At 45.6% G+C, this 27,380-nt stretch overlaps 1 protein-coding gene across 2 annotated transcripts in view; it reads left to right on the top strand.

The window, feature by feature from the left end:
- UNC79 (unc-79 subunit of NALCN channel complex) overlaps positions 1 to 27,380 on the top strand; it is a 245,715-nt gene that overhangs the window by 156,998 nt on the left and 61,337 nt on the right. Inside the window, exons 33-43 of one of the 2 annotated variants that reach the window (XM_088464340.1) lie at positions 1,994 to 2,101; positions 2,321 to 2,437; positions 2,663 to 2,746; positions 8,663 to 8,765; positions 9,592 to 9,732; positions 11,331 to 11,369; positions 20,316 to 20,428; positions 20,519 to 20,604; positions 20,721 to 20,894; positions 22,343 to 22,411; positions 23,097 to 23,207. In XM_088464340.1, coding sequence (XP_088320466.1) covers positions 1,994 to 2,101; positions 2,321 to 2,437; positions 2,663 to 2,746; positions 8,663 to 8,765; positions 9,592 to 9,732; positions 11,331 to 11,369; positions 20,316 to 20,428; positions 20,519 to 20,604; positions 20,721 to 20,894; positions 22,343 to 22,411; positions 23,097 to 23,207 — 1,145 coding nt within the window. The remainder of the gene's footprint in view (positions 1 to 1,993; positions 2,102 to 2,320; positions 2,438 to 2,662; positions 2,747 to 8,662; positions 8,766 to 9,591; positions 9,733 to 11,330; positions 11,370 to 20,315; positions 20,429 to 20,518; positions 20,605 to 20,720; positions 20,895 to 22,342; positions 22,412 to 23,096; positions 23,208 to 27,380) is intronic. The other variant, XM_088464341.1, reaches the window with a different exon arrangement.

Below are 27,380 nucleotides of genomic sequence, written 5' to 3'. Positions count from 1 at the left end.
GCAGTCAGGATACCGGCGGGCGCTATCCCAACCGCCGATATCCCGACACCGACAGCCCGACAGGGGACTAAAGATAGGCATCAAAATCCCGCCACCTATCATTAGCCCCACTACAAAATACCAACACCGGGCATACCGAACGAAGGTAAGCCGGGTGTCTTAGCGTCTAGCCGTGGGGGGGGGGGGGGGAGTGTTAGGTATAGGGACCTCTGGGGGGACTTAGGTACAGAAAGGGGGGGTTAGGGTTAGGCACCCAACCCGGGAGGGTTAGGTGTAGGGGGCGGGGAGGGGGGGTTAGGTGTAGGCATTAATGGGGGGGGAGGTTAGGGTTAGGCACTAGGGGGGAGGTTAGGGTTAGGCACCCGTAAGGGAGGGTTAGGAGGGGCGAGGGGAGGGTTAGGTTACTTACCAGCCCCAGTCGGAATTAGGTTCCTTCGGGGTTCCGCTGTCGGTATTTGATCCAGCAGCTATTCAGCCACCGGCATTAAATACCGATTCCGCACTAAGTATAGGCTAGTTAAAGTACGCAATAAGGATGTTGAGGAGTAGCAAACCAAGGGCACGTATAAAGCAATTCTGCGCATGCAACGTAGGAACACATACGGCCAATTTTCAAGCCCTATATGTGTATTTATAAACCACTGAACTTCCCCTATGCTCCCTCTGCCTAAGCATTATGTATATTGTCTAGTGCGATACCCAAATGTTATATGTCTGCTTCACGGCTGGGGCTTCGTTCATAATCTTCCACCCTCCCTCCATCCTTGTCTGGTTATTCGGTGACTACAGCCTTTCCCCATCAATTATCATCTACTCTCACTTCCACCTCCAAGACTTCTCCCACACTGCCCCTGATCTACGGAAAGCTCTTTCGCTCATTGCTTCAAACACTCCCTCAAAACTTACCTATTCCACCCTAGCCTACAGAAATTCTATCTGATCCAATCTTTCGCCCCTACCTCCTTCTGCCTTCCCAATAACACATGGCTTCCCCTTCCCTTAGAATGTAAGCTCTTGCAAGCAGGGCCCTCCCTCCTTTTGGTTCATTACTCCCCTTAGGCTCCCTTTCTCATCCAGTATACGCCTGTACTGTACACATGTAATTAGGCATAGATGTCATTTTGTTACTTTGTTTATCCTGTTTTATATCTTTGCTCTGTACGGCACAACAGAACTTGGTGGCGCATTAAGCTGGGTACACTAGACGCCACACTAGATGTGCAAACGGCGCGATGGTCGTTCTGATTTCCCTTCATCCCCAGAACAAACTATATAGTGTGTACGCACTATGCAATCGTCCAAACGAATGAACAGTATATTTTGCATAGTTTGGTCGTTAGATCGTTAACGATATATCGTTTGCTTTTTAATCACCATACAACGATCTTAGCGATTTCTGGAAAATGTAAATAATGTTAAATACACAGCATGCGACAAGCCGACTGTAGGAAGAAAAAATGGAGGATATGGGAGTGGCTGAGGTGGCGTCTTCAGAGACCAGATCGGCTTATCGCCTGGTTGTCCGGTTGGGCGTACACACCTACTTTGCACAAAATCGTTAAAGATATCTTGTCATCTGCTGTGCGGCACAGCAAATGAGAAAATGCGAGGAACGACGCACGGGAACGCGCAAAAGTGCGTGCACACTATATGGTGTGGATGATATGTCGTTCCAATTAGTCTCAAAATGACAAATCATCCAATATATTGTCTAGTGTGTACCCAGCTTTACCTCCTGTGCTAATGATGATAATAATAATAATTGCTCTACATGAATGTACAGAGAAACAGTAGTCGGAAGCCAGAACCCAATATTGTCTTCCAGGAGACACCATGTAATACATAATGTATGACAAACCCTGTCCTGCTTAAATCATGTGTTTTGGAAGAACATTCCTCATCTATAATACAGCCCATTCCAATCATTTAATATCATATATTTCCATTAAAATGTCTCAAGTTCTTATTAAAATATCTCTTGCTATTATTACAGAGGCTGAATCTAAGGGGCTTTCCATTTTGGAAATGCCCAGAGAATCATCATCAGCACCCACCCTGGAAGCTGGGGTTCCCGAGCCCATTAGCCGGTCATCCCTCACAAGTAGGTCCCCTGTGCGTCTACATACTGCATACCGTGCTCCGTACATGTCACAGGAATGTACATAGGAGCCGACTTTGTACAATGATTGGGCCGTCATGTTACCCCGTAACAATAACATTGGGTGTACTCAAGCACCCAAAGTACTGGTTCCTATGACACAGTACATGTAAGAATAATTGTCATTGTGCTGATGATACATCGCCATTCTTATTTATGTAGCACAATATAGGCAAATGAAGAGAGGCTCTTTGGGCGCTCTCACCATGACCCAGCTCATGAAGAGGCAGCTTGAACACCAGTCCAGTGCACCCCACAACATAGGCACCTGGGATCCAGGTAGGTGGAGACCACTTACCGCTCTCACACGGAGCTTGAACAATCACACCCACTTATTAAAGGGAAAGGATCATCAATCTAGGATTTTTAAATGTTTTCTTACATTTAAAATAGCATAGGAAGTCTACAAGGTTCTAGAGGTTGAAGTTCAGTGTCTGTAAGAACTGTACCCTACATGTCAAATGGGCAACCGTATTTTACAGTATTTGTGTTCCTTTGGTTTAGATGATCCTAAAACCGCACATGAAGTCTTAGGGAGCATTTCCGAGGTCTCCATGGGAAGGACGAGTATCCCGTACATTCAGATTGGTGCGTAGCATTCCACACCTTGTTACAGTAATTTGTCACTTGTCACATTATTTCTAAGACTGTGGGCCTAATTCATTACCGATCGCAACTGCGATTACGCATGATTGTTGCGTTGTGTGCATGCATTGCAGTGCACTTGCCCAATGGTCTCACTGCGATTGGAATCCGATCGCAGTAACTACGCAGACCCATCGCAGAGTGGTTGACGGGAAGTGACCGTTTGGGGGTGGTAATGGGGAGGGGGTCTGGTCAGAGAAACGCAGGCGTGCCAGTGCGTTTGAACACTGTTACAGGGGCGTGCATAAATTAGCCACTGCGATGCCATATGTAGCTTGGGCTTTCACTGCGTACGATGAGGTTAGCAATTTCTGAGGTCAGACCTTGTGCAACTGTGTGTGAGGCTGCGACAGTACTCAGTTACCGGTGGTTTTGCTATTCAAGTATTACGGATATGAGTAAGGAGGTGTGGTCGTCCTTATGTGTGGCTGCGACGGCATTGTGATTGAAATCATTAGCATATTTTCACAGTGAACTTGCGTGCATAATCGCAGTTGCGATTGCAATAGCGATCCTTGCCAGGGGCTGGCTGGCAACTTTTAGCCTGGGGGGCAAATGCATGCAGGCGCCCCTGGCAGAGGAGTAGCGTGTAGCCAGGGTGCCCGAAGAACGTGCATGTGCGAGAGGACCCCCTTATGCAGGCCTCCAGTAGTGCCCCCAGTAGTGATCCCCCCTATGCAGTGCCCCTTATACAGTGCCCCCAGTAGTGGTCACCCCTATGCAATGCCCCTTGTGCCCCCAGTAGTAAGCCCCTTATATAGTGCCCCCAGTAGTGGTACCCCTATGCAGTGTCCCTTATATAGTGCCCCCAGTAGCAGTCCACCCCCCATGCAGTGCCCCCAATAGTGGTAACCCTTATGCAGTGCCCCTTAAATAGTGGCACCAGTTGTAGTCTCCCCCTATGCAGTACCCCCAGTATTGCCCTTTTTATAGAACCCCCAGCAGTGGTCCATCGATGCAGTGCCCCCAGTGGTAGTCCCCTCCCCCCTATGTAGTGCCCCTAGTAGTAGTCCCCTCCCCCCTATGTAGTGACCCCCTCCCCCCTATGCAGTGCCCCTAGTAGTTGTCCCCTCCCCTTGTAGTGCCCCTAGTAGTAGTAGTCCCCCCTTGTAGTGCCCGTAGTAGTAGTAGTCACCCCCTTTTAGTGCCCCCAATAGTCCCCCCCTTGAAGTGCCCCCAGTAACAATCCCCAGTAGTGGTCTCCACCTTACAGTGCCGCCAGTAGTGGTCCCCCCTTGTAGTGCACCCCCCCTGTAGTCGCCCCCCCTTGTAGTGCCCCCAGTAGTTATATCCCCCTTGTAGTGCCCCCAGTAGTGGTCTCCCTCTTGTAGTGCCCCCAGTAGTAGTCCCTCCCTCTTGTAGTGCTCCCAGTACTGGTTCCAACCTTTGTAGGGCCCCCAGTAGAAGTCCCCCCCCTTGTAGTGCCTCCAGTAGTGGTTCCCCCCTTGTAGTGCCCCTAGTGGTAGTAGTCCCCCCCCTTGTAGGGCCCCCAGTAGTAGTAGTAGTCCTCCCCTTGTATTGCCCCCAGTAGTAGTAGTCCCCCACTTGTAGTGCCCCCAGTATTAGTAGTCCTCCCCCCTTGTAGTGCCCGCCCCTCCCCCAGTAGACACACGTAATTAAAAAATAAAAAACACTTACCTCAATCCCCGCTCCCGCCGTTGCATTCCGCTCCTCCGTCTGTCCTTCCCGGGCCGGGCCGCTCTGCATTATGGGAGAGTCGTCATGACATCATGACGCCTCTCCCATTGCCCACTGCGGGAGCCAGAAGATGGAGCGGCTCCCGCAGTGGGCGCAGCAGCAGCTAATGAGAGTCTGACAGACTCTCATTGGCTGCTGATCAAAACAAACACACAGCTGCCGGAGCCGGCGGCTGTGTGTTTGTCACTTGTGTAGCGCTGACCGAACTCCATTCGGTCAGCGCTACACACGCGGTGCAGTCTGTGTCACAGTGACACAGACTGCCCGCGGCCCGAATGACGCTGCGGCCCGGGGGGCACATGGCACCCTGCCCCCCGGCCCAGCCCGCCACTCATCCTTGCTGAATCAGGCCCTGTATCAGTCAGTCACTTAATAATAGTCATGTGTTCTATAGATTGGACACTAGATGGAGATGTTCAATATGGGTGGGATAAAGGGCCTGATTCAATGCCGGACGCATTTAGCGCTCGCTCGTCCAGAAAATAGGGGTGGCTATTCAAATGAACCGTTCGCTCTTTGCGGTCTGTTCACGCCTCTAGGTCTGAACGAGTGAACAAAACTTGCGGTCGTTTTTTGGAAAACTACGCCCCCTGGCCGCTCGCATCCTACGTCATGTCCGCTATTTATTAGATTAATCGAGTACATCGACCAGCGTATGAACTGCTCGCTATTCTTGGGGTTGGTTTTTGCTACCACAATCTTGCGAGCAGTTCTGGCTATAAAATAACCCAGTGACGTGGTCAATGACGCTGCTGTATTAATTATGCACACCCTTAAAACGCCCGTTTTGACCTTTAAGCACGCCTGCGTTCTGATCTCCACTCCCCGTTTTCAAGCACCTTCCCCTGTTACCACCCACATACGCCTCATCCTGTCACTCAAACTAGCAGGCATTCGCTATATAGCGAACAAACGATTTTCGGCCGCACTGACTGGTTCGCACATGCGTATTATAAACCGTACTGCCGCTTTCGAGCGGCTCTGAATCAGGCCCAAAGTTTGAAGAATAGGGAGTAGTTTTTCCTGCATGTTTGTGGCTCCCTATCCTTTGGTCACCACTGGGCAAATACCTAGGGGTAAATTTACTAAGAATCGAGTCTGATCGAGTTTTTCTTCCAACTCGTTTAGCATCGCCGAAACTCGGGTGGATTTGAGGCACCTGAAACTCACAGATTTATAAAGAAGTGAGTTTAGCTTAGAGTGAGATGGCCAATGGTGAAGCAGAATGAGATTTCTCCCCCGAGTAGCAAGTTTTGAAGGATATTACTCACCCGTGATTGCAGTGTTTTCTATCTCTTCAAAACTCTCCCGAGCAAGAAGCCAGCACATATCAGTGAGATATGTGAAGGCTGCGTGTGTGCTGTAGCTGTAAAAAATGGGTTAAATGTCAAAAGACGTAGGGTCCTCCCCAAAAGCATATCCAGCCCCGGACTGCACAGCCAGTCCTGGTTATTAAAATTACGGGGAACAAAACGTGTAGGGTTCCCCCGTAATTTAGGCTGCAGAGCCTGTCCTGGTTTTAAATATAGGGGGGGAAAAATGCGTAGAGGTCCCCCTATATTTAAAACCAGCACCGGACCCAAACTGACCGGGGTGTAATGCCACAGCCAGGAGACCCTATTACCGGGTCTCCAGGGCCAAAGCATTAACACCACAAGCCGGTCAGCCCAAGCCAGGGATCCCCCCTCTCCTGAAACCTCAGGATTGGTCTGAATCCCGGGGCTCTTCCCCGCAACCCTGGGCTGTGGGTACGGGGGTAATAATGTGTTAAATAGTTGAAAACTATTGTAATTTATAGTGGAACTACAAGTGCCAGTGTTCTTGGTGGAACAAGATAAGATTCTTTGGATACAAAATCAAGCCACACAACAAATATCAGCTAAAAAGAAATTTATTACAAAGTAAAAGAAAAAGAGTAAAGTATAATAAACACTTAACTTGCTTGACAGATCATCTACTCAAAACATAATAGTTTCATTCATTCCCAGTAGCCCCTCCTACAGCTTGGAGCTTGATCTCGTACATTGAGCATAGGCCTAGGTCAGAGGTTCTCAAACTCGGTCCTCAGGACCCCACACAGGTCACGTTTTCCAGGTAACCCAGCACGTGCACAGGTGTAGTCATTACTCACTGAAACATTTTGAAAGGTGCACAGGCGAAGCTAATTATTACACTTGTGATTGTGAGGAGACCTGCAAAACATGCACTGTGTGGGGTCCTGAGGACCGAGTTTGAGAACCTGTGATCTAGGCTATAGGCAGTAGGCTGAATGTATACTGACAAATTACAGCTTTATATATGAGAAACACTCATGCATAAGCATTTAACAAGTATAAAGGTCATATTTGGAAATATACATAGACATTAATAGACAGTAGGGGGCACTGTTGCCTCAATTATGAATATTGGAACAACTATTTATGAGGGGTGTTTATCTTGTATGTACTCAGTTAAACTGAATGTAAGACACTCTTGACTCAGGATTAAATATGTCTGGCCACAGAGACCTTTATCCTTTACTTAGTTTCTTTCTGTCAAGAACACTTTATGCAATGTTTGACCACCTCCTAATGTCTGACCAATCTGCTCTACAGTCAGCAGCCGCTGATTGGCTGCCGGCTCCTGACAGTTCACACTGATCAGTCAGGAGCCAGGTAGCGGAGTTTGTGGTCACACCCATACACCGTTACAGTAAGTATATGGATCCGGTTCCGTTTTTTTATTTTGCCAAGTCCCCTGGATGCTATGGAGACCAGCGCGAGGATGGAGGTAAGTATAGCATCTTTATTCCAGGTACTCCAAGCGGATTCTACGGGAACAATGGGACAGACCAGCTGGCAGCAGGTAAGTATGTGTGAGTGAGGTAGGTAGGTATGAAATAAAGTTTTACTGTATACGGTGTGTGTACTGTGTTTTTTTGACTATTTTTTTTACAGTGGAGGTACGGGTGCTGGCTGCCTGCTGGCACTTGTAGTTCCACAAGTGCCAAAGGGCAGGAATACTGACACCTGTAGTTCCATTGTAAAATACAATACTTTAGAACTATTTAACACATTATTACCCCTGTACCCACAGCCCAGGGGTGCGGGGAAGAGCCCCTGTCTTCAGACCAAGCCTGGGGTTTCAGGAGAGGGGGGACCCCTGAGATCTCCGGCTTGGGCTGACCGGCTTGGGATGTGAATGCTTTGGCCATTGAGCCCTGTGATAGGGTCTCCTGGCTGTGGCATTACACCTGGTGAGTACGGTGCTGGCTTTAAATATAGGGGGACTCCTATGGATTTTTTCCCCAATATATATTTAAAACCAGCACTGGCCCTGCAGCCAGGTGCTGGTTCCTAAATTTCGGTGGAACCCTACTTGTTTTGTTCCCTGTAATTGTAGGAACCAGGACTGGCTGAGCAGTCCGGGGCTGGTTATGCTTTGGGGGGGGCATACGTAATTTTTTTAAAGAAATGTAACCCTTTTGTTTATACTATATACAGGCAGAAACATACATGGATCACAATGATCTGTGTATGTTTCTGGCAAACTCGCAGCTCACAGGCAGGTGAATTGATTTCACTAATTTTTACAGGAGTGTTGTCCGTTCTCATGAGAGTTTATAAACTCTCCTCTTGGTAAATTCCCGAATTCTATCTTCACTAGTGAAAAGTTACTCGAGTTTAGCTGATGGTGAAGTGAAGAGAGTTTGCTCACTCTCCAGTATGTTCCCGAGTTTGTCATAAGTAAATTTGCGAGTGGAAAAAAGATGCCCAAACTCTCCAGGGATTGCTAACTCAACCAAACTCGAATCTTAGTAAATATACCCCTTAGTGTGCCTTGTAGCTATTTTATGCCTCTTAAATTAACCATACATTATATTACTGCAGTCAGATGTCACATGACTTGTGCTGTATTTAGTGCTAGGATAATATAATTACACAAATTTCTTAGGAGTCGGTGTATCAAAACATCTAAAGAAGAGATGTTTCCCATAGCAACCAATTATCATATAGCTATCATTAATCAAGTACTGTACATTCTCTAGAATGAACGCCGGAAGCTCATCGATTACTAGGGGCAACTTCTCCACCTGTCTATTTTTTAGAAGGATTGATAAATCTTCCCCTTAGTGGTATTTAGTATTTGGCTCATATATTAATTATTTTTTATTGTTTAAAGGGGCAACAAAGTCCAGTCTGCTCTCAGCCCCCAGTATTGTCAGCATGTTTGTCCCAGCACCTGAAGATTTCTCAGATGATCAGCCCACGATAATGAGTGATAAGTAAGTAAACTTGACAAAGAACAAAGGGTTAATAAATCTGATTGCCAATCACCCAAAATGGGACCCCCAAGCCCTTTAGATTTTGCATAATACTATATTAGCGGCTAACACACTGATCGTGATTCATATTTCATGTTTTTTTCTACACCTGCCAAATTTACTGTAATAATGTCATAAAAAATAGAAGGCAAAGAGTTAATATCACACTCAGCGACTTATTGGCTGGCAGGTTGCCTCTGCGTGGGGAGGGTGGTGCATTGCGTGATGGTGGGATCGCATGACCGTGGCCCCCGCCTTTCACTACACAAGGCCGCGATTACTGGCATTGTGAAGTGGGGCAGGGCTGCGATGATGTCATTGGCCGCGTGACCCTCCCACTTCACTCGGCTCCGGGTGGGTGAGCTCTGGGAGAGTAGGCAAGTATGGTTAATGGTATTTTTTGGGGTTGGTATTCTAATGTCTACTTGAATGTAAATATTAGAATACTCTTTGCCTTAATGAAATCACTGCAAGGTAATACATTATTTATTAGAGAGTGAATGATGGGTTTAGAAGGTGATTTGAGAATTAATCGGGGTTGCAGGCAGAATAATGTTGAAAGCCTTGAGCAACGAGAATCATGAAATAGATGGCACTGTAACACATACCCTATACCTGAAATAATGCCATTCATATTCTAACTACATTTAGCAGGAGTTTATTTCTCAGATAAAATGTATCTAGAAAACTTTATTTGATACGTTGTAAAGAAAACAAACAAAAACTTAAATAAAAAAAAGTGTCTGACCGTTTTGTAGTCTCATAGGTAACATTGTATATTTTACAGGTGTCATGATTGTGGAGCCATTCTAGAAGAGTATGATGAGGAAACCCTAGGCCTTGCTATTGTCGTCCTCCTGACATTCATTCACCTGAGTCCTGATTTGGCTGCTCCTCTGCTGCTAGATATCATGCAGTCTGTGGGAAGGTAAGATAGAGTGTCCAGTTAGGGTAAGTATGTCCCTGAAGCTGGGTACACACTGGAGCGATGTCGTTCCAATTTGGCCAAATCAGAACAACATATTGTGCAGTGTTTATGCACGATATGCGCACTCCCGAGGTCGCGTGCGGCGTCTTCGGGTTTGATGTGTTGCACATGAAACCTGACGATATCCCATGCAGCGCCATGAATGTTAATGAAGTGATTGTTCCGTCGTTCATTACCTCGTTCTGATGTGTACCCATCGGGCCAACATATCAGCTGGGTGCACATCGCTCAGTGTGTACCCAGCACTTACATAGTTCTAGAACAGTTACCAGGTGTTATTCTTCTAACCAAACAAATGTATCTACTACAAGACTGTGATCATCTATTATATAATCTGCTACTATGTCTGTCTAGCAGTTGCACAGTATGAGCTGGAGGAGGGGCATTCTGCCCCTCCCCCCCCACAGCTCTCACTGGTTGCCTGACCCCTGGACCAACTATGTATGGATCAGGGCATGGAGCAGTCAGATCTGCCCACCACGATCATGGAGGGGTGGGCCAGGACAGATGTACAGAGAGAGGTAGGGGAGGACAAAGATGAGAGAGAGAGAGATTGAGAAAGGGCGACAGAGATGAGTGAGAGACAGACAGGGTCAGCGAAGCAGAGATAAGAGAGTGACAGACAGGCATAGATGAGATTATGGGGGTCTATTTACTAAGCAGTGTTAGGAGACAGAGTGAAAAGTGATAAGGTGCCAGCCAATCAGCTCCCAACTGCCATCTCACAGGCTGTGTTTGAAAAATGACAGTTAGGAGCTGATTGGCTGGTACTTTATCACTTTTCAATCTGTATCCTAACACTGCTTAGTAAATAGACCCAAAAGTGACAGATGGGGAATGGGAATAGGGGGGACAGAGATGAGATATGGAGATGGGACACAGGGGAGAGAGAGAGAGAGAGAGAGAGGCGTGGAGAGGAAGAGAGATGATAGAGATGGGGAGGGGAACAGAGACGTGTGAAAGAGAAGGGGGAGGAGGGCATAGATGAAAGAGAGAGATGGAGAAGTGGTTGTGAAAGTGGTGAGAGAGAGACAAGCGGGATATGTACAAAGATGAGAGCGAGTGAGACAGACAGACAGGAGGGAGAGAGATAAAGGGAGTAAAAGGTGGAGGTGAGATGGGACAGAGTTATACAGAGAGACAGAAACAGACAGACAGGAAAGACAGACTGGGCAAGGAGTACAGCGATGAGAGACAGACAATTGGGGGGAGGCAGGAGGGACTGAGATGAGGGAGACAGACAGGCAGACAGACAGACAGACAGATAGACAGACAGACCCTGTGCATGAGGGGTTCTAATACTAGTAATATATCATTGTAATGAGCAGCTTGATAATAAAGAGATGACAGATGTGCAGGGGACGGTGGGAGTGGATTACAATACATGTATACAGAACAGAATGCTAACCTAGAACTCACAATTCCAGATACTGACCCCACCACAGTGCACAGCTAAGTACAAGGGCGTCTCTGCATGGCACTTTCATGTTATAAAGGACCATTTTGTAATTGTAAGATATCCCTGTGATTTGTTCTAGATTGGCGTGCAGTACAAGTTTCTCAAGCCAAGCAGAAAGGTAATATAGACAAAGCAGACACCACTGTGGTAGTAGGAGGTGCTAGGTCTGCAGACACTTATGTTTATATATAATATACTAGCTGAAGTGCCCGGCGTTGCCCGGATTTACATCTTCAAGTTATTACATAAGCTCTGCCTGGCACACTCCGCTGTGAGGTCCGACCAGGACCCCAACCACTCCATTAGGCATCCCAGACCAATAGTCACCCCTCTGTGAAGTTTGCATCCAAATCCACCCAGTGGAAAGCCCAGTACAGGCTCCACGAGTCAAAGTTCTGCCCAGCATACACCAACGGGAGGTCCGACTGGGACCTCAACCACCCTAAAACCTGGCCAGGATCCACCTTGCATTGGTTTCATCCCAGTCGGTGCAGGGGTATCCGAATGCATCACCAGACAGACAAACAATCCGACGAATGAATTTTATATTTTATATAAGATGCACCTGCAGACTATGGTGACCGTTCTGAGTCCTGCACATACTCTCCTTACACCAGCCTGCCCACTTCACTTTTTATAAGTTCAGAATTAACATTTTGATACCTCGTATCGCCGTCTCTGCAAGACCACCTTCTAAGTGCTTTTCTATCACCTATATAGCTGTAGAAAGAGTCGCTAGGTATACTTTAACTGTTACTGCAGGCTCCTGCAAATGCATAATGCTACCACTAGGGGAGATCAAAGACTTCCATAGCTCGGGGGTCCATTATGTAATAAGGTACCAGTCAATCAGCTCCTAACTGCCATTTTTCAAACACAGCCTGTGACATGGTAGTTAGGAGCTGATTGGCTGGTACCTTATCACCGTTCACTTAATCTCCTAACAAAGCTTAGTAAATAGACCCCACAGTTACAGGAAGTGCTGTCTGCACTCAGCTTATACTATAAAACATTTCTCATTGTGTCACCATTTGTAATGACATCTTGCAATGCAGCCTTCGAGGTTGTATATGTTAGATAAATTAGAGAAATCAATGTATCATTTAATTATTTTATATAAAAGATGCAATGACTGTAATCTTTCTCTTGAATCAATATTACATGTATAGCGTCATAATGCAGTGAGAGCCCTTAGCGTGAGAATAATATGATTTATTGATAAGCAGAGCATGTAATTAAGAACTGAATATCTGAAAGAGTCAAAGGTAAATAAGATATCAGACTCATTTCCTATTAACTGTTATTAATTATTTTGACAGTGTCTGGTTAAATAAAAGCTTTTATTACACTCTATACACCCCCAAAATGACCTGACCACTGGCCATGATCATAATACAATTCCATTACACTCTAGGCCTGAATCACTACAGTACGCAACTGCATATGCAATAGCGATTACACACGCAGTTCAACTGTGATAGTATGCAGATTGCGATCGCAATGCCCTTGCAGCACACTGCACAAGGCCGTCCATTTTACTCAGCACACATACCTACTGTTTAGCAAAACTACGAAACCATCGTTACAATCGCAGTCTCGCGCACACTTGCACAAGCGCTGCCCTTACTCAGAAATTGGCTAATTTATGCACGCCCCTGCAACGGCGTGTGAACGCACTGGAACGCCTGCTTTTCCCCGACCAGCCCCTCCGCAACCACCTACAAACGGCACTTCCTGTTAATCATTCTGCGATGGGTCTGCATAGCCTCGATGCGTACGCATGCGCAGTGCAAAATAATCTTCCGATTGCGTGCGTAATTGCAGTTGCGTACAGTAGTGAATCAGGCTCTCTTTACAGACATAGCACACTACACTCCCAACATAATCTGAGCACTGTACATGACCATAATACACATATATTACACTGTATACAGACATAGGACACTACACCCCCAACATGTCCTGACCGCTGTACATGACCATAATACACATCTATTACACTGTATACAGACATAGGACACTACACCCCCAACATGTCCTGACCACTGTACATGACCATAATACACATCTATTACACTGTATACAGACATAGGACACTACACCCCCAACATGACCTGAGCACTGTACATGATCATAATACACATCTATTACACTGTATACAGACATAGGACACTACACCCCCAACATGACCTGACCACTGTACATGACCATAATACACATCTATTACACTCTATACAGACATAGGACACTACACCCCCAACATGTCCTGACCACTATACATGATCATAATATACATCTATTACACTGTATACAGACATAGGACACTACACCCCCAACATGTCCTGACCGCTGTACATGACCATAATACACATCTATTACACTCTATACAGACATAGGACACTACACCCCCAACATGTCCTGACCACTATACATGATCATAATATACATCTATTACACTGTATACAGACATAGGACACTACACCCCCAACATGTCCTGACCGCTGTACATGACCATAATACACATCTATTACACTGTATACAGACATAGGACACTACACCCCCAACATGACCTGACCGCTGTACATGATCATAATACACATCTATTACACTGTATACAGACATAGGACACTACACCCCCAACATGTCCTGACCACTGTACATGATCATAGTACACATCTATAACACTGTATACAGACATAGGACACTACACCCCCAACATGTCCTGACCACTGTACATGACCATAATACACATCTATTACACTGTATACAGACATAGGACACTACACCCCCAACATGTCCTGACCACTGTACATGACCATAATACACATCTATTACACTGTATACAGACATAGGACACTACACCCCCAACATGACCTGACCACTGTACATGATCATAATACACATCTATTACACTGTATACAGACATAGGACACTACACCCCCAACATGACCTGACCACTGTACATGACCATAATACACATCTATTACACTGTATACAGACATAGGACACTACACCCCCAACATGTCCTGAACACTGTACATGACCATAATACACATCTATTACACTGTATACAGACATAGGACACTACACCCCCAACATGTCCTGACCGCTGTACATGATCATAATACACATCTTTTACACTGTATACAGACATAGGACACTACACCCCAACATGTCCTGACCACTGTACATGACCATAATACACATCTATTTCTCTGTATACAGACATAGGACACTACACCTCCAACATGACCTGACCACTGTACATGACCATAATACACATCTATTACACTGTATACAGACATAGGACACTACACCCCCAACATGTCCTGGCCACTGTACATGATCATAATACACATCTATTACACTGTATACAGACATAGGACACTACACACCCAACATAATCTGACCACTGTACATGACCATAATACACATCTATTACACTATATACAGACATAGGACACTACACCCCCAACATGTCCTGACCGCTGTACATGATCATAATACACATCTATTACACTGTATACAGACATAGGACACTACACCCCCAACATGTCCTGACCACTGTACATGATCATAATACACATCTATTACACTGTATACAGACATAGGACACTACACCCCCAACATGTCCTGACCGCTGTACATGATCATACTACACATCTATTACACTGTATACAGACATAGGACACTACACCCCCAACATGACCTGACCACTGTACATGATCATAATACAATTCTATTACACTGTATACAGACATAGGACACTACACCCCCAACATGTCCTGACCGCTATACATGATCATACTACACATCTATTACACTGTATACAGACATAGGACACTACACCCCCAACATGATCTGACCACTGTACATGATCATAATACACATCTATTACACTGTATACAGACATAGGACACTACACCCCCAACATGTCCTGACCGCTGTACATGATCATAATACACATCTATTACACTGTATACAGACATGGGACACTACACCCCCAACATGTCCTGACCACTGTACATGATCATAGTACACATCTATTACACTGTATACAGACATAGGACACTACACCCCCAACATGTCCTGACCGCTGTACATGATCATACTACACATCTATTACACTGTATACAGACATAGGACACTACACCCCCAACATGTCCTGACCGCTGTACATGACCATAATACAATCCTATTACACTGTATACAGACATAGGACACTACACACCCAACATAATCTGACCACTGGCCATGACCATAATACACATATATTACACTCTATACAGACATAGGACACTACACCCCCAACATGACCTGACCGCTGTACATGATCATACTACACATCTATTACACTGTATACAGACATAGGACACTACACCCCCAACATGTCCTGACCGCTGTACATGACCATAATACAATCCTATTACACTGTATACAGACATAGGACACTACACACCCAACATAATCTGACCACTGGCCATGACCATAATACACATATATTACACTCTATACAGACATAGGACACTACACCCCCAACATAATCTAACCACTGTACATGATCATAATACACATCTATTACACTGTATACAGACATAGGACCCTACACCCCCAACATGACCTGACCACTGTACATGATCATAATACACATCTATTACACTGTATACAGACATAGGACACTACACCCCCAACATGACCTGACCGCTGTACATGATCATACTACACATCTATTACACTGTATACAGACATAGGACCCTACACCCCCAACATGACCTGACCACTGTACATGATCATAATACACATCTATTACACTGTATACAGACATAGAACACTACACCTCCAACATGACCTGACCACTGTACATGATCATAATACACATCTGTTACACTGTATACAGACATAGTACACTACACCTCCAACATGACCTGACCACTGTACATGAGCATAATACACATCTATTACACTGTATACAGACATAGGACACTACACCCCCAACATGACCTGACCACTGTACATGATCATAATACACATCTATTACCCTATATACAGACATAGGACACTACACCCCCAACATGACCTGACCCCTGTACATGACCACAATACACATCTATTACACTGTATACAGACATAGGACACTACACCCCCAACATGTCCTGACCACTGTACATGATCATAATACACATCTATTACACTGTATACAGACATAGGACACTACACCCCCAACATGTCCTGACCACTGTACATGATCATAATACACATCTATTACACTGTATACAGACATAGGACACTACACTCCCAACATGTCCTGACCGCTGTACATGATCATAATACACATCTATTACATTGTATACAGACATAGGACACTACACCCCCAACATGTCCTGACCGCTGTACATGATCATAATACACATCTATTACACTGTATACAGACATAGGACACTACACCCCCAACATGACCTGACCACTATACATGATCATAATACACATCTATTACACTGTATACAGACATAGGACATTACACCCCCAACATGACCTGACCGCTGTACATGATCATAATACACATCTATTACACTCTATACAGACATAGGACACTACACCCCCAACATGTCCTGACCACTGTACATGATCATAATACACATCTATTACACTGTATACAGACATAGGACACTACACCCCCAACATGTACTGACCACTGTACATGATCATAATACACATCTATTACACTCTATACAGACATAGGACACTACACCCCCAACATGTCCTGCCCACTGTATATGATCATAATACACATCTATTACACCGTATACAGACATAGGACACTACACCCCCAACATGTCCTGACCACTGTACATGACCATAATACACATCTATTACACTCTATACAGACATAGGACACTACACCCCCAACATGTCCTGACCACTGTACATGATCATAATACACATCTATTACACCGTATACAGACATAGGACACTACACCCCCAACATGTCCTGACCACTGTACATGATCATAATACACATCTATTACACCGTATACAGACATAGGACACTACACCCCCAACATGTCCTGACCACTGTACATGATCATAATACACATCTATTACACTGTATACAGACATAGGACACTACACCCCCAACATGTCCTGACCACTGTACATGATCATAATACCAATCTATTACACCGTATACAGACATAGGACCCTACACCCCCAACATGTCCTGACCACTGTACATGATCATAATACACATCTATTACACTGTATACAGACATAGGACACTACACACCCAACATAATCTGACCACTTGCCATGACCATAATACACTTCTATTACCATCTATACAGACATAGGACACTACACCCCCAACATAATCTAACCACTGTACATGATCATAATACACATCTATTACACTGTATACAGACATAGAACATTACACCCCCAACATGACCTGACCGCTGTACATGATCATAATACACATCTATTACACTCTATACAGACATAGGACACTACACCCCCAACATGTCCTGACCACTGTACATGATCATAATACACATCTATTACACCGTATACAGACATAGGACACTACACCCCCAACATGTCCTGACCGCTGTACATGATCATACTACACATCTATTACACCGTATACAGACATAGGACACTACACCCCCAACATGTCCTGACCACTGTACATGATCATAATACACATCTATTACACTGTATACAGACATAGGACACTACACCCCCAACATGTCCTGACCACTGTACATGATCATAATACACATCTATTACACCGTATACAGACATAGGACACTACACCCCCAACATGTCCTGACCACTGTACATGACCATAATACACATCTATTACACTCTATACAGACATAGGACACTACAACCCCAACATGTCCTGACCACTGTACATGATCATAATACACATCTATTACACCGTATACAGACATAAGACACTACACCCCCAACATGTCCTGACCACTGTACATGATCATAATACACATCTATTACACCGTATACAGACATAGGACCCTACACCCCCAACTTGTCCTGACCACTGTACATGATCATAATACACATCTATTACACTGTATACAGACATAGGACACTACACCCCCAACATGTCCTGACCACTGTACATGACCATATTACACATCTATTACACTGTATACAGACATAGGACACTACACCCCCAACATGACCTGACCACTGTACATGATCATAGTACACATCTATAACACTGTATACAGACATAGGACACTACACCCCCAACATGACCTGACCACTGTACATGATCATAATACACATCTTTTACACCATATACAGACATAGGACACTACACCCCCAACATGACCTGACCACTGTACATGATCATAATACACATCTATTACACCATATACAGACATAGGACATTACACCCCCAACATGTCCTGACCGCTGTACATGATCATAATACACATCTATTACACTGTATACAGACATAGGACACTACACCCCCAACATGACCTCACCACTGTACATGATCATAATACACTTCTATTACACCATATACAGACATAGGACACTACACCCCCAATATGACCTGACCACTGTACATGATCATAATACACATCTATTACACCATATACAGACATAGGACACTACACCCCCAACATGACCTCACCACTGTACATGATCATAATACACATCTATTACACTGTATACAGACATAGGACACTACACCCCCCAACATGATCTGACCACTGTACATGATCATAGTAAATATGCACAATTTAAAAAATGTCATGGTAAAAGTATTGCCTTATGATAATAGCATACTTGCCTACCCTCCCTATTCGGCCGGGAGCCTCCCGAAAATCGTGTGTCGCTCCCGGCCCCCCGGAAAGGTAGGCAAGTCTCCAGCGACCCACCTGCATAAACCCCGGCAGCGGGGGGGGGCGATGACGCGATTTGCGCTGAATCACGTCATCGTAGTCCCGCCCCCTGCATCACAATGTCATTAATATCGGCATTGTGAAGAGGGGGCAGGGCTTCGACGACGCAATCGTGCTGTCGCTCCCCATGCCCCGCCCCCAATGGCTTGTCACCCTCCTAACCACGCCCCTTTTCTCCCACGGCACGCCCCCTTTTTGCCGTGAGACTTTCTCCTGTGATTGCCCGACAGCTCCCTCCCGGAAGGAGGGAGTTAAATTCGTAGAATTCGTAAAATTCTACTCCAAAAAAATATCGTGGAAAGCCGTGTGATAATAACGTCACCTGGAGGTGGCGTTATCCAGGGTCTCCCCCGGTTACCGGACTCCTGGCCTGCTCTAACGGGCAGAGCAGAGCCGGGAGTCGGTCCCAGTAATCAGCTGTGTGGTCTAAACAGACTGCAAGCTGATTACTTTAAAAAAAAGAAAAAAAAATAGTTAAAAAAAAAAATTACTTACCTGACTCCAGGGACCGGTGATCGGACCTCCGGTGATGTCTCCCCTCCGGTCAGCTGGTCTCCCACAGTGCACTGCGGCCCGGTCATCAGGTGATCGGGCCCCAGTGCAGTATGGGAGATCACCTGACCGGAGGAATGGAAACCATCACCGGAGGCCTGGAGCATGCAGGTAAGTGTTAGTAAGGGAGGGGGGTCGTGGGTTGGGGGAAGGGGGGGTTGCGGGGGGTCCGCGATTACGGGGGCGGGGCTTAGCGCCAGGGGCGGGGCTTAGCGCCGGAGGGGGGGGTAGCAGCGGCGACCGGTCGGCGCATGCGCGGGCACTTAATCACGGTATGTTTTGCGAAAATACCGTGATAAGGCTCCAAGGGGGTTTCGCAGGGACAGAGCTTTATCGCAAGCTCTGTCCCTGCAAGGGATTTGTAGTAAATCCCTGTGATATTGCCTGAATTCACAATGCGAATTCAGTCGGTAATATCACACTACAATCTGCATTACCAATGTGGATTGTAGTAAATAGAGCCCAATGGGTGGAATTGTAAACAGTTATACATTTACTGCTATTACCCCTTATACACACTGTAATAAATGCTCTGCTTCCATGAATATTGACGTCTATTTCTGACTCCTCCTCAGCATGATGATTCCGGGGAATGTGGCCGGGGTGGCAAAGCAATTTCTACGCTGTGTTTTCCACCAGCTGGCGCCCAATGGCATTTTCTCACAGCTGTTCCAAAGCAACATCAAAGGTAGGGTGCTGATAGCCAGCCTGTCCTGGGTGAACTGTCTCTGACCGGATCGTCACTCACCGCTCTGCATGTTCACTTCCCGTTTTACAGACAGCAGCTTTTTACGTACCCTAGCCACATCTCTAATGGATTTCAGCGAGCTCAGTTCTTTTGCCGCCCTGAGTCAACTGCTAGAGGTAGGTTGCCAAGCCGCAGCAGAATGGAATAAAGTCATTCTTTAAGAGTGTTGCATTAAATGGAGTGAGGGCATTCCTTCTGCATGGAGATCAAGTTGACTTGTGCTGTTTCTCAGGGTATGAATAACAAGAAGAACTTGCCAGCTGGTGGCACAATGTTGCGCTGCTTGGAAAACATTGCTACATTCATGGAAGCCTTACCCATGGACTCCCCCAGTAACCTGTGGACCACCATCTGCAACCAGTTCCAAACGTTCTTCACAAAACTGCCTTCCGTTCTTCCACTCAAGGTAGAGAGCTCTGTCCATCCATTGCGTATGATGCATGTCCGTCAGCACTGGCTGTATAGGGAAGCACAATGGGCCTTATTCAGAGGTGGTCACGATGCAGAGTCGAGCGATTTTTTTTTGCTACTGCGCATAAGCGAAAATTCCTAAAACTCCTACGGTGTTGGCGTCCCATGGTGCGTGCCCAGGAAGGCACAGTTGCGATCAATCCGCACGTTGTCAGAACTGTTGTGGAGCGTTCAGGGCGTATCAGGGTGATGACTGGGAGGCGGCTAGTAGTGCACGTAGAAATGGTCAGTTTCATTGACATGTTATGGGAGTTTCGCAGGCGTGTCATTGGAAGCTTCGTTGGTGCAACCGATAGTTGACGCACCAATCTGTATTACTGTGTCTCCCAAGGCTGAAATTGGGAGTCTCAGTCAGACGCCCGATTGTACACCAGGGGATGGACTGATACTAGCATTTGTTAAAAGTTGCAACTGCGACTACAGGAACACGCAAAAACAGTCGTAGCAACGCCCACGTCTGAATCAGACCCATTAAGTGTTTCTTGTTACAAACATGCTGAGAAAAGGAAGAATACTTCAACTGCAGTACCAGTTGCAGCCTCCAGGTGGCGGTGAAAAGCCTTTCCATTTTATCCAGTTATTACACTATGCAATTAGGGCCTGATTCAGAGCCGGACGCAATTAGCGCTCGCTCTTCCAGAAAATAGGGGTGGCTATTCAAATGAACCGTTCGCTCTTTGCGGTCTGTTCACGCCTCTATGTCTGAACGAGCGAACCAAACTTGCGGTCGTTTTTTGGAAAAATACAACCCCCTGGCCGCTCGCATCCTACGTCATGTCTGCTATTTATTAGATTAATCGAGTACATCGACCAGCGTATGAACTGCTCGCTATTCTTGTGGTTGGTTTTTGCTACCACAAATTTGCGAGCAGTTCTGGCTATAAAACAACCCAGTGACGTGGTCAATGACGCTGCTGTTTTAATTATGCACACCCATAAAACGCCCGTTTTGACCGTTTGGCACGCCTGCGTTCTGATCTCCACTCCCCGTTTTCAAGCACCTTCCCCTGTTACCACCCACATACGCCTCCTCCTGTCACTCATATTAGCAGGCATTCGCTATTTAGCGAACAAACGATTTTCGGCCGCACTGACTGGTTCGCGCATGCGTATTACGATCCGTACGCATGCGCAGTTGGGCAAACATCGCTCGGAGCGAACGAGCGGCCGCTTACGAGCAGCTCTGAATCAGGCGTGTGTGTGTAACATGAGTATTCTATGCTATAATAAATTGTTATATTGTGACAAAAAAGGTAGATTAGTCTTCTGATTCCCTCAGTGCTTTACCTTGACATTTACAAACCCTCCCTACAAATCCCTGTTGTGGCAAATGATTAAAGTCATTTTAGAGACACAACCATGCGTTCCTGTTCTCATCCACAGTGCACCTTAGACTCCAGCCTGCGGATAATGATTTGTCTTTTGAAGATCCCAACCTCTAACGCCACCCGGGTAAGTGGAGACGACCAGCTGAACTTACTTCCTAAGTGGAACCGATGTTGGATTGATATTTTTCCATGACTGTGATATGCTGTTCAGATATTTTTCTGCCTATGGCTTAATAATTGAAGGCAGCTTTTGCAGCCAGTGCAGATTGTGGAGCTGAAAAGTGCACTAAATAAATAAACTACTGGCGTGGCACTAATAGTATTTAATAGTGTATATTGCTAGTATGATGACGTATATGGTAGTTTGAATAAAAGTTGTTAGGGCTCATATCTACCTTTTTTCGGATAACGCGTTGGACAAGGGGGTCATCGTCCTGCTCAGTCACATGTAAATTTTAACCCCTTGGGGGCCCGCAACCGCCCCAACACAATTGAAGGCACAACGCAAATTACCACAGCCTTGCTTTTTGGTCTGAGCTCCTGGCACTGGGGTGTGTCACGGAGTCTCCATGATGTTGTAGCCCAGAACTGCAGACTGCGCGACATCATGACAGCACAACGCAGCTGAGCAAGTCCCTAACTTTGCCATGGGTGCATGGACTTTTAGATCTGCTACTTCATGTATATACGAGACAGTAATAGTCACACTCTTTATCTACCATGATAAAATGGCTGAGTGATAAAATGGCTGAGCTTAACACTGTTTTCCAGAAATATGAAGGCACTGATGGTTATTTCTCTAATTACAGAGTTTACTAGAACCATTCTCCAAGCTCCTGAGTTTTGTCATACAGAACGGGGTCTTCACACTGGCATATCTTGTTGAGCTCTGTGGGCTGTGTTACCGGGCATTCACCAAGGTAGGTCACACTGACAGCACTTTCTAGACTACTTCTGAATTGCTTATAGGTCTTCTCACCAACTTTCATGCTTATGAGTACAGAGCCGTAACCAGACTTTTTAGTGCCCTGTGACAAAAAGAGCATTGGCGCCCCCCTCATTTTTCAAAGGGACCTAGGACCACATTCAGAGGCGGTTGTAAGTGGCCGCTCAGTCGTACGCCTAACGACCGAGAAACTGAAAAGGGAAGCAATCGCATGGCCGGTCGGTCGCAACCAAAGTGACGCCCATACGTGAACAATGCACCTCCCCTAGCTAACGAGTGATAGCAGCTAGCGATCGAGTCAATCGTTGTCAGTCGCTGTATGTTAATTTCTTCTGATGGTTGCGGCCGCTTGTGTTGTGTTGATGCCCACAAAAATAAAAACAAAAAACGCAAAGAAAAAGCCGTCCCCATGAAATTTATTTATTCTTATTATTCGCTAATGCAAACGCAGCTGAATCAATTACAAGCCAATTAGCAGTGTTATTAGCTTCAACATCGATTATTAGCTGCTTGCATTGTGTGGCTCAAAATAGAAACATCAATCCTAACATCAGTTACGCTTGATACTATCGATTGTACTGTGTGGCTTGCGGGAGCTCCTACCCAACCTCAAGCTGTACGATCAGCCAGGCCTCTAACCTGCTCGCAGAGTGACGTTCTACTACTTCCGGCCTTCTATGTCGGTCATAGCAGGTAATTTATGTACGCCCCTAAAACGCCCTCAAAACGCTGAGGGACGCCTGCGTTTTCAGACCACCACCCCCGTCAACACCCACAAACGGCCTTTCATGTCAATCAACTCCCGGAAGCCACTTCCTGCTAGTAAGCCGTACGATCTACAGCATTTTGGTTCGCAAAGCCTCGTACGCACATGCGCACAACTAACTGTGCGCATGCGTGGTTTGGAAACATCAGATGCGTACGTCCGAGCGGCCGCTTACGACCGACTCTGAGTGAGGTCCATAATGCACCCAAAAAAGGGTCATAGCCTCATGGGGAAGGGCCAGGGAAGAGATAGGGGAGGCCAGGAGATGCTGGGGATGAAATAAGAGGAAGCTACAAGCAAGAATGATAATAAACAGAATATAGACAGCCCCAAACAGCGCCCCCTGACCTGTGGTGCCCTGTGCGATGGCACCGGCCGCACTACCCTGGCTACGGCCCTGTATGAGTATTCCTAGAGGCAGCATAGAACCATTTTTATGTTAATTCTGATTCTACAGATGTGTCCATATTCACCTTTGCTGAAATCGTGCCATTTAGCCCTGTTTGGCGCACAATGGTACAACGCAACAATGATACAACGCAACAATGGTACAACGCAACAGGACACTACTGGGGCTGGCGTTACATGTACTTTTGTGTCCAGTAAAGTCGCAAATCTGGATACCAAAGGGAAAAGACAGAGGCCCTCATTCAGAGGCGCTCGGAAGAAGCGAGCGCTCGTTCTGAATGAGGGCGGCAGCTTCATTTTTGAAGTGCGGCCTCCTGGTCGTTAGGTAAGTTGTGGGTTACCACCCACAGCTTAACGACTGACCAGGTTGATGGTCGCGATGGTATCGGGGCTTGCGACGAGACCCTAAGGTTGGGTCTCGGCAGCTGCAAGCCCCAGGGAGCTTCCTGCTCTGAAAGAGCAGGAAACTCCCCACTGATATCACTGATGTCAGTTCGGCCGCCCACAAAACGTTAGGCGTTTGTTAAGGAACGCCTCCGTTTTGGAAACCACCCCCCCGGCCCGCCTACAAAACGGGGTGAGCTGTCGATCAACATCGACAGCCGCCCCTTTTGTAGAGACGGCTGTATATCAGGCTCCTGTAGCAATAAATGGCTCCAAAATACTTTTTTTTGCAATTTCCTCAGGAGACAATAAAGGAAAAGAAGAAAAAAACAACAGCGGTGAGATCAACTTTTTTTCTTCTGTATATCAGCAGTTTTAAACACTGCTGTGGATAAGTGACACCAGGATCCTTTCAAGTATCCGCGAGCCCAATAGGCCACACTCCTGTGTTACTAAAATTTTTTAGATATTTATGAGCAAATTGCAAAAAAAAGTATTTTGGAGCCATTTATTGCCGTATTAACTCTAACAGGAGCCCGATATACATTAAGACACTATTTTTTAATGTCTCATCTATGTGTGGTAATTTTTCCAAAGGACAATTAATACCCACATATAGATATATATCTATACTTTTTAGTGCCTCTCCTAGTGGGATAGAGACTGTTCCTTAGTATAAACAATTCAGTGGTGGAAGTTCTGTGTGTATATATATATATATATACAAAAGGATACAAATTTATAACAGTGTCATCATTAAATAGATACAAAAGTATCATATTGCAAAATACCTTTGGAACAGACAGTTTATACTGAACGGAATACCCACCTGTGTTTTTTTATTGTTTTGTTATTGTTTTCATTCTTTATTTCTGTGTCTTCATATATATTAAATATTTTATTGACCAATTGGTATATTGTATATGTTGTAGATTATATGTGACATGTGTATATTATATATGTGATTCATTTAAATACAAATAATTTTTTGGTAATAAATTATTGGACATAAGACTGCGCCTATTTACTTTCTCCTTTTTTTTCTATTTTTTGGTGTTATATATTACCACCTATTGTCAAATGGGCTGCAGTCTAAACGTCTAATATTTATTGTAGAAATTACTTTCCATCACATCTGTCCTAATAGGTGCAGCGCCAGATTTTTGTTGTTGTTGTCAAGTATAAAGTAGTCCTGTCACACTTCACCTACGCGTTTCGGGAGTAGCCTCTCCTTTCCTCAAGACAATGCCGCAGGCGCAGGTCCAATTCCGCGATTGTACGGAAAAGGTCCTGCTAACTCACTCGCAGACTGGCAGCAGACTGTCAGTGATTGGCAGTCTGCTGACGTTTGGTGGTGGGGTGGGGGCGGCGATGCCCTTCGTTTCCCGAAACGAAGGCGTGTTGCTGCCATTTCGGGGGAGGGAAGAAGCCAGGATCGCCATTGGCTGACGGCAATTTCCTGGCCTCTGCCTCTAAACTGCGGCGGCCGGCTGCGTGACCCCATGGGTCACCGCAACCGGCTGTTGTTACGCATATTATCCGATGCTGCATTTCACAACGCAGCTCGGATAAGTAATGCACAGGAGGCGTGATGCCTACTGCTGCATTACCATATCTGCAAGAGGCAAGCTGCCTGCGTGCATACATCATATCTATAGCCTGCGTGCATATATCATATACTGTATCTATTGCTTGCGTGCATACATCATATATCTATAGCCTGTGTGCATACATCATATCTATAGCCTGCGTGCATACATCATATATCTATAGCCTGCGTGCATACATCATATCTATAGCCTGCGCGCTTACATCCTATATCTATAGCCTGCGTGTATACATCATATCTATAGCCTATAGCCTGCGTGCATACATCATATACTGTATCTATAGCCTGTATGCAGCTTTGCAATTACGATCCTTGCTGAATCAGGCCCTGTGTGTGCACAGAAGCTGAAAATACATATTGCACCTAGGCAGACATGCACACATTTTTTACTTCCCAAACCCTACGACCAGAATGTCGGTGGAAAGGGTCGTTCACGCAAATATGGCCAATACAAACTATCATGTCGGCACAGATACACCTGGTAAGAGAAGTATTTCTTGCCCCCGCTACAGGGCAGTCGCAAATACCATACACACTGGACGATGACTTGTTGTATGGTATATCCACTAACAGGTACAGGTTCAGAATGCTCGGCATCCATAATGTCAACACCATAATGTCGACATGGTCTGAATGTCAACATGGGTGGGAGGTCAACACGGACATAATGTTGACATGCCGATTTTTGCTGATTTTAGGGTTAGGCTGGGGTTAGGGTTAGTTAAGACCCCTATGGAAACCTGCAAGGTCGACATGCCACCTGTTGACATTGCCATAATGTCAGTAATACCAGAATGTCCATTATGTCAATGTCAACAATGTGACATGTCAATCTCCTGCCCATGTCGACATTATAATGTCGACTTGTTATGCCACACTCCCCTAACATACAATCGCAGACACACAAACACATAGAAACACATACACACTGGGATAAATTTTGTCATCCTCTAGAGTGTGGGAGGAAACTATTTCTCCAT

Source organism: Taudactylus pleione, unplaced genomic scaffold (assembly GCF_031769625.1).
Source record: "Taudactylus pleione unplaced genomic scaffold, aTauple2 ptg001661l, whole genome shotgun sequence".
NCBI lineage: Eukaryota > Metazoa > Chordata > Amphibia > Anura > Myobatrachidae > Taudactylus > Taudactylus pleione.
Note: the sequence above shows the minus strand (reverse complement) of the source record. Positions and strands in the feature narration are given on the sequence as shown.